The sequence below is a fragment of the Oreochromis aureus genome, linkage group 20 (assembly GCF_013358895.1).
Source record: "Oreochromis aureus strain Israel breed Guangdong linkage group 20, ZZ_aureus, whole genome shotgun sequence".
Taxonomy (NCBI): domain Eukaryota; kingdom Metazoa; phylum Chordata; class Actinopteri; order Cichliformes; family Cichlidae; genus Oreochromis; species Oreochromis aureus.
The window spans coordinates 29,699,264-29,707,558 of record NC_052961.1 but is presented as its reverse complement, the minus strand read 5'-3'; the positions used below and the strand labels follow the sequence as shown (position 1 = coordinate 29,707,558).

Below are 8,295 nucleotides of genomic sequence, written 5' to 3'. Positions count from 1 at the left end.
AAAATTGAAGATACAAAGTCAAAAATACTTGTCACATTTATTACCTTCTTAAATACAGACTGTTATCAACAGAGTATGTCATAAGCTGCAACATCAATTTCCTGTCCAGGTTTTAGCAACGTCCATTCACTATCAACTCTAACACTGTATGAATGAAAATGGTTGTCATATAACAGAGGAATGAGAATTTTTCCACAAAAGACCCACATTGTGTCAATATTAAATATGTACTTAATTTGCCAGAACAGAGGAATCTTCTCTGAATGCAGTACATCAATGACAAACACATCTCTTACACAGTATTTGACACTGTTCACAATTACTTCTGACACACGCTGGAAAGCTTTCTAAGGTCTTAGCACTATCAACTTCAGAAAAGCCACAATAGACTGTCAGTGCTTGTTGCAGTTCCAGTGGTAATGACAAAAATGGTGTAGTCACACTTTTTCCAAAAACATTTTCAAATTCACCAAGTAAACTTTTGTTAGAAAACTCCCAGCACTGTCTGAACTGATGTCTGTTGCTCAAAGTTGTAGCAATGTTCATAAAATTTCTACAATTGCGGGACAACGTTTTGAAATACTGGTGCTTACTTTCAAATCTCATACACCATAACAAACGTGAGGGCGAACATTTCAATCAGTCTTGCATAGTGGATTAAATAATGACACTTGTGTAACAGAAGAACAGCAGTCACTGAGTCCACAAGTTATGTCAAAATTGACATCATGGGAATGAATAAGTCCTATGTGCTGAATAAGCTTTATCAAACTAAAGGTTCTTCTGCCACATTTGGAGCACTGATATGGCTGAGGCATGGTGGTCAATACAGAAGGTTTATTTGTCTGGTGACTGTGATTGGCAGAGGCGGTCCTCACCCTCATCTATTTTCACAATGTACTTTTGGAGAAAAATCAGGGTGTTCTTCAGATGGTTTGGGTAAGCAAGGTTGAAGACAAAATACAAGCAGAAAGAAGAGATGATTCCTTCAAAAATACACGAGGTTCTGCACACTTCACTGCCATCCAACTTCACAATGTTTGAGCGCTTCTGGAGAACACTGGTTTCCAGTCTTCATGAAGTAGCTGAACAGTTGGATAGGGGTTTTAGGATGAACCTTTGAAGTCAAAAGAGAAGGTAGAGGAAAGCAATATCTTAGTCTCTTAACAAAAGATACATTTGTTTTCCTTTTATATAGACTAAATATTTTAATACACACACCTCTCCAAGTATGACAAAGAGATCCAGTTTCTCCTTGAAGACGTATGGCAGGAATAAAAGTGCAGCCCTTGTGTCAAGATCTGCCAAAAAAACAAAACAAAAAACCCCACAATATCACCCATGCATTTTATCTGGCATTTCCAGTTACCTATAAAAATTATATAAAATGGAAGCCTTGAAGTTAAAAAAAAAAAAAGCAAATACCTGGTAGGTCATCAGTGAGAGCCTCCTCTCTTGCATCAAGGTAGAGCTGGTAGAGTGGGGTTTTCCTCGTGTAAGGTCAATCACCTTTGCTGCAACACATGAGAGCCCTTCACGAAATCGCTGGCTTACATTACCCGTTGTTGGTTGGATCCACCCGAGTTCGTTGCACAGCTACAAGTAAAAATTCATTTTCAGTACAAAATAACAGTGTATGAAAATGAAATAATCTAAAGTTGATATTGATTATGTATGGTGCTGCATAATTATTTTTTATAGAATTTAACAACAATACTGTAAGAAGTTACATGAACATACTAAAAAAAAGGAAAGAGGGACAGATGAAGAAAGCAAGGTCAAGGGCAAATAAAATTTACTACTATAAACATGTTAAATGTGACAGCTATTTCAAAGTTCAATTCAGCTTTCTGACTTACACCAGTAGGCATCCCTAAGAAGGGGTACTTCTTCAACACATCCTCCACAGGCATACCATCTGCAATTTCTTTTTGCCGCCAAGCAAACATTTGCTGCATACGGTTATGAACCACCATGGTATCTGGTTGCATCTTCTGATATTGGCACTGTAAGACCTTTAAGTGGGCGTCTATGGATAATAAATCCTCTCCTTGGACGCATGGTCCCTTGAAAGAAAGCAAGAGTGAGAAGAGAAAGTCAAAACAGATTAGAAACCCAACATAAGACTAAATATACAATTAGAGCTGACACGATCTGTGCATCACAAAAGAACTTGTATCGGTTAAAGTTAACCGATACCATGAACCAATATTTAAAATATGGAAACTCTGAAATAATTTCACATAAAATCTTAATTGTTAACTTGAAATTTTAGTTTTGAGTCATATTTAAAAAAAAATATTTTTTTTTAATCTAGTTCACCCTCTTTTAGCGCCTTCAATTAATAATTTTTGTGAGGTAGAAGTATTAGCACTGGTACTTTGTTTTAGCAAGTGCTCTAATCCAAGTATTGGTATTGTTTCAGTTTGAAAAAAGGGGTACAGTTGCATCTCTAATCCTTAGTTTTAGATGTAATAACAGATGTAAGAACATTTTATAGCTCAAGATGTCCCTCACACCAACCTGACAAACATTTCTCTGACTTGTTCGTTGACATTTATTAGGCTGCCCTCTCTCTCGTAGAACCAAACTTCTCCTTACAACGCCTCACTGCCTCACTGTCGACTAGTGGTGCCCGCTCTGATTTGAATTTACGTCTCAAAGACATATGCCATGTGTGCTTGTTGAACAGAAACATAAGTTACTGTAAAACAATCTACACAAAATACACCCAACAAAGAATCAGTAAACATACTTCATACAAACCTACTGAGAGGCTACAGATTGTCTTACTAACAAAACAAGATCGAAAAAAGCTTCACTTTTACTTTGTAATCTTGAAGGAACCTTGTGCAAATTTTAAATTTAACTTACATAACCATTTCCCTCACGATCCTTGAGGAAAGGATACTTCATTACCAGCGTCTTCACAGCTTGCACATATTCAGAATTTGTGGGATACCTGTAATATCAGAAGAAACATAAGTGTTAGAGCAACTGCTGACAAACAAACTTTATCAAGTGTCAGTTATTGTTTCTTAGTAATGTAGCGTTTATTTTCAATATGACAGATTCAGCTTTTTCTAAAGCAACAAGCTAACATTACCCTGATTAACTTACATAGTATACTGTGCCACAGCTTCATATAGAACTCTGATTATTGTGTGTCTGTCCCTTGGATTTTTATGGCACGGTTCTTTGTTGTCCAGTTTTAGTTGCAGATTTTTGGGAAATCTTGGAATTTCAAAAGAGGCTGGCAGTCTCAAAGTATTTTCATTGCTGTGAAAACAGTTAAGTGTTTGATTTATTGCATGAATTGAAGTATAAAACACTACAGTAACAATACATATGGTAGAAACAATGATCATATTAACTAAATCCTAAAAGTGCATAACGGCCAACATGTATGCTTCAGACATACTAACTTCATTATAAATAAGAACATACCTTATTGAAGTTGACGAAGTAGATGGTTGCCAGTCTTCTGGAGAGACAGTCTGTAGAGTCAGCGTCACTGAAGATTCCTTCATCCTTGACACAAATTGGTTGAATTTAACCTGCTTTTTGAAGGATCCTTGGAAAAGGTATGCAACCATAGTCTCAGTAAGACCGCAGTCAACTGTGTCACCATCAACCTCATTGTCTGCAAGATAAATGGTAGTACAAACTCTAAATTCCATGTAAGGATATTTATCACCACATTTTACATGGGTAAAAACCGTATATCACACACATTAAAACCTTTTGTACAACTTCTTTCAGTTCAAAGAAATATTCATTAAAAAATCAGTAAATTAAATAAAATAAACCAAATTTTTAGAGTGAATCCTCTCGATATACAAAGTTTTCATTTTTAAATTTAGATGTTTGTTTGGGACTACTGGACACAGGAGAGCAGAGTCTGAGCATGCTTTTGTGCCCTTTCAAGTTTGGAAGAAAAAAAAAAGACTAGAATGCTGTAATTTGTTAATATTCACTACTAAGGTGACTCCTTTCTCCAGATTTCCGACAGTTTCTGCCGTCTGTTCTTTCAGACCGATTACTTATAGCAATAACACCCGCAGGACTGTATTACAAGCTCAGATTACATGCTGAAAAAGTTCCCACATTGCTTAAAACGCGACTATCAAACCCCAGCTGCGACACCCTTGTTATATTTTAAACAAGTGCGGCGTCAAGATATTTCCTTTAAACGTTATATTCAGCCGCCCATGTGTGTTGATGGCCTTGGAATGGATGTAAAAACGTGATTTTATTAAACCATTAATACACTAACGGTAAACTGCATTCAGCTACCAGGGAATCAAATTTCGCGCCGTTCCGCTGCGCAGGGGTTACCGAACCCATAGACTGTGGCCGAACCACATATATAAGTTCAGACTTATACAAATACTATGTGTACGCATTTTTCATTTTTCAGAACTGTGACCTCAACTTTACACATGAAACGTTTGTAAAAAGACATAATTTGAGCTAAGAAAGTGCCGAAACTAGCTAAATTGCTAATATACGTTAAGCTAGGCTAAACCAATAATTAGTAATTACGCTACATTTTTCTTTAAATAAAACTTACCTCTGAAACGCTGAGCTTCAGCTTCGGTGACATCTAAGCCCCACTCTTGTATTTTTGTTAAGAGTTCCTCGGTTGAAAGTGAACAGAGCACACCAGGACTTGCAAGTTCGTAATCCATCTCCGTCCATTGATAAAACAAAAATGGCACCTGCTGCATTTACAGAAAGTTCTAGAATCCACCAGCTATTCGTTGAGTTTCTTCTTCTACTTTTTGTTTGATGTTGTGAGGATGGGCTCAACTCGCACTCAGAGTTCAATAAGGGTGCTTTTTGCAATTCATCCAAATAGTTATACTTTAAAAAATCACTCTTAAAAAAATGTTTAAATGCATTTTACTTTTTTCTTTCAAATAAATTCATTGTTCTTAAAGCAGCTTAAAAATAAGGGGGGTTCAGGGAATACAAAAACAACAACAGCAATGAAAATAATAAAAAATAAAATAAAAACACTAAAATATATGCTTAAATCAATACAGTTGCAAATAAATTACTGTCAAAAAGAATTTAAAAAAAAACAACCTCTAATCAAAAAGAGCTTAATCAACCTGTACTTTATCTTTTGAAAGAATGGGTACAAATAAGTACTTTTCACAATTAAGGAACATGTATGTACCTTTCAGACGCTAAAAAAGGTACAGATAGTTACCCCGAGGTCCAATATTTGTCCTTAGACTGTCTTAATGTCATTTTTGTACCTTGGGGCACAGTAATGTACCCCTTCCGTACCCCTATTTCTGACTGTGTATGAGTCAACTCTTCTGTTTCATATCAAGAAATTAGGAGGGACTTTACATATTTCACACAGACCCACACTTTTACTGTTAATATACAATTGTATAAAATGAATGAGCCCTGCCAGGAAGCCACCTTTAGTGTCCCACTGCTCAAGTTCAAATGTTGACTAAAATATAGCTGTTGTTTTTGGGGGATTTATTTATTCCTCACATTTTGCAGACGTCCTTATCATTTGTTTCCTACCATAAATTCCTTCCTCTGGTTAAGATGTGGGGATTTTGCCACATATTTGAGCATAACTTTGATTCCAGCTTAATGCTGCTGACTACATAGTAGCTCACTATTTGTTTATCTCTAATTTATTTCCAACAGACTAGAAACAGAAAGCCCAGAGATCAGACGTGCAGTGCTTCACACAGCAAATGAAAGGGCTTTCATCTGCTGCCAGCAGTTGAATCATTGCATCAACTGACAATAGAAAAATAAGCAGAACTGACATTTCTGTAAAGATGTTTTGGTTTTTACATTTTTTATTTTTTTAGGGAAAATTCTGTGGGAAGCCAGGCGGCCCCGCTTTCAGTGTGGGGTCCCGGCTCGCGTGGCTTGTCAGCAAGTTCCTGAGGATGGCGGGTTTTTGACCAGCTCCGGAATCTCTCTCCCTCCCTCGTTTGCTCGAATCTCCCTCCATCTCTACCTCCTTCCAACAGAGCCTTGATCAACAACGTCCATTTTATCCCATAAACGCAGACTGATGCCAAATCATAATTAAAATCTCCTCTGAGAGCTGCCTGGAAAAAAAGAAGAAGAAGCTAATTAGGCGTTAAAATAAAAACTTTTCTCCATTTATTATTTTTTTCTTGCTTTCAGACACAAATCAAATCAGCTATCTTAACTTTTGTGCTTAAGTCAAGGTCGCTGCGCGTTTGAAATGAGGCAAATTATCCTTTTTTTCTCCTTTCATTTTTTTGTCAGTTTGTTTTGTTTCACTTACCAAGTTCTTCCTATGTTTTTTTTTTCTTTCTTTTTTTTTGCTTTTGATCTGTGACAAAATCAGATTCCTGCGATGTTAGACAGGACTGCGAAGCAAAATGCAGCAGCAATTACGCAGAGAAAGAGGAGCGGAAAAAAGAGACGAGGAAGGGGGGCGGGGATGGAGGGAGGGCGAGAGAGATGGGGAGTAAGTAAGGAAAAAAGGATGATGGCAATCAGAGAGAGAGAGAGGAAAGGAGAAAATGAGAGAGAAAGAGAGAGAAAGAGAGAGTGGGTGGCGGGTGACTTTTAAGCGCAGCAGCCGCTCAAAGGATGACCGGGCTTCTTTGCTCCCCGTTTAATCCTCGCTTGATCTATATCACTCACACGCCACGCGCACCCACGCTCACAACACAGGTGTAACAGCACACTGGGCTAAAAGGACGCGCTTCTTTCCAGCTTCCTCCTTTTTTTTTGTCTGTTTCTGGAAGCGTCTGTAATTACAGCCAGGGGAGCCAGCTAATGCTACGGCTAACTAGGAACTTTAGACCTTTGAAAGTTTCAGTATGTGTGTGTGTGTGTGTGTGTTTCTGTGTGTGTGTGAGCAAGCCAGTAAATGGAAGCCGGAGAACGAGCAAGGTGAAAGTGTTTTCTTCTCGTTGTGTCAAATAATTGCAGAGAAACAGAGCTGGGACTGTTGCTCCTGTTCATCTGCAGCGTTCCAGCTTCTCTTTCATCCCATCATTGGTTATTCTCCACACGACCCCCCACCCCAACCCCCCTCTATGGCTCTTTTACCTCACATTCATTCATTTGCTGATGTTTAGTTGAATTCACCTAGGTGGAATATAATCACTCATTGCAGAGGAATTAGAGGCCAAAGTGACTTTTTCTAAATAACACAGGATTAAATTATTCAGACTACATTGCTCGATAAAGGCTACACAATGTGGAACTGATTTTCTGTAAAGCTTTGATGAATTTTACAGTCCGCTTGTGCAAATCGTCTTACTCAACGTTCTCTAAATATTTCTGCTCATTGCCAAGTTTAGACCTGTCTTTGAGGTGCTCAAGCTCCCATAAATGTCAACACAGCACCCTAAAAATGACCGTAACAGTCGCAGTAGTAATGCATTTTAATATTATTTTCTGACATCGTCTTCTAATATTATATTTTCGCCAACTTTTCTATTAAAGACAGAACAGGTTTTAATGTCTCGATGTCATGATGTTGCAGTGCACTCACACAGAGGCATTGTGTGCTTCCACAGCGATGAATAAAACTTGCATTGCTCCAGCATAAAGGATGAAGAGGTCATTTCAGTACAGATTTCAAACATATTGAATGTGTAACGTTAGCAAGCAAAAGTGCTAATTTTTCTTACAGTGCAGGGTCATTAATGTAACTTAAAAAGTGTTTGTTTATGTACTGGAGTATATTTGCTCTCTGAAATGTGTCAAAGACGTTAGCTACATCAGTTAGATCAGCGATGTCCAACTCGTTTTACATCATGGTCCACATAACAAATGACACTCCCCTTTCAGTTAGCATAAAAATGTTTAGCTACACATTTAATCCCATTTAATATGAAAATAAGTGCAGTTTCAACAGTATTTTTACATGAGAGAAATGCTGCTGTGGTAAATTAAAGAAATCTCTCCATCATAAATAAACAGATGTATAAAATTACAGAAAAAAACTATTGTAGTAATTACAATCACCAGATATTAATTCATATTCACATCAATTAAAAAAAAACAGTTTTGCTTTGTTTTTTAATATTTTGTGGACTCATTGTACCTGTTATTGTTTATCGATTACTTGATTACTTTGGTGTAGCATGGATGGCAGTGGGTGTCACGATCCTGGGTCTCTGACCCAGTGTTTTCAGTTTACATTTTGAGTTCTTAAGTTATCCCTTTAAATATGTCGAGTAAAAGGATTATCATTTGGTTGCCTTAAGTTTAGTTTAGTTATGCTTTACTTAGGTCTTCTGTGTTAGTTCAACTTAGTCCAAC

General features: G+C 37.3%; 1 protein-coding gene and 1 long non-coding RNA gene across 2 annotated transcripts; both read right to left on the bottom strand.

Moving 5' to 3' along the window:
- Positions 1 to 1,074: 1,074 nt before the first annotated feature.
- LOC120435320 lies at positions 1,075 to 4,820 on the bottom strand. Its single transcript, XM_039604693.1, has 7 exons — positions 4,574 to 4,820; positions 3,448 to 3,643; positions 2,875 to 2,962; positions 1,860 to 2,066; positions 1,426 to 1,596; positions 1,222 to 1,301; positions 1,075 to 1,117 (listed from the first exon to the last, which is right to left on the bottom strand). Exons 1-7 carry the CDS (start codon positions 4,728 to 4,730, stop codon positions 1,075 to 1,077), a joined length of 942 nt encoding a protein of 313 aa, XP_039460627.1. The 5' UTR covers positions 4,731 to 4,820.
- A 985-nt stretch (positions 4,821 to 5,805) lies between these two features.
- Positions 5,806 to 6,412, bottom strand: LOC120435158. Its single transcript, XR_005609556.1, has 2 exons — positions 6,299 to 6,412; positions 5,806 to 6,095 (listed from the first exon to the last, which is right to left on the bottom strand). It is a non-coding gene; the product is annotated as an uncharacterized LOC120435158 (long non-coding RNA).
- Positions 6,413 to 8,295: the final 1,883 nt, after the last annotated feature.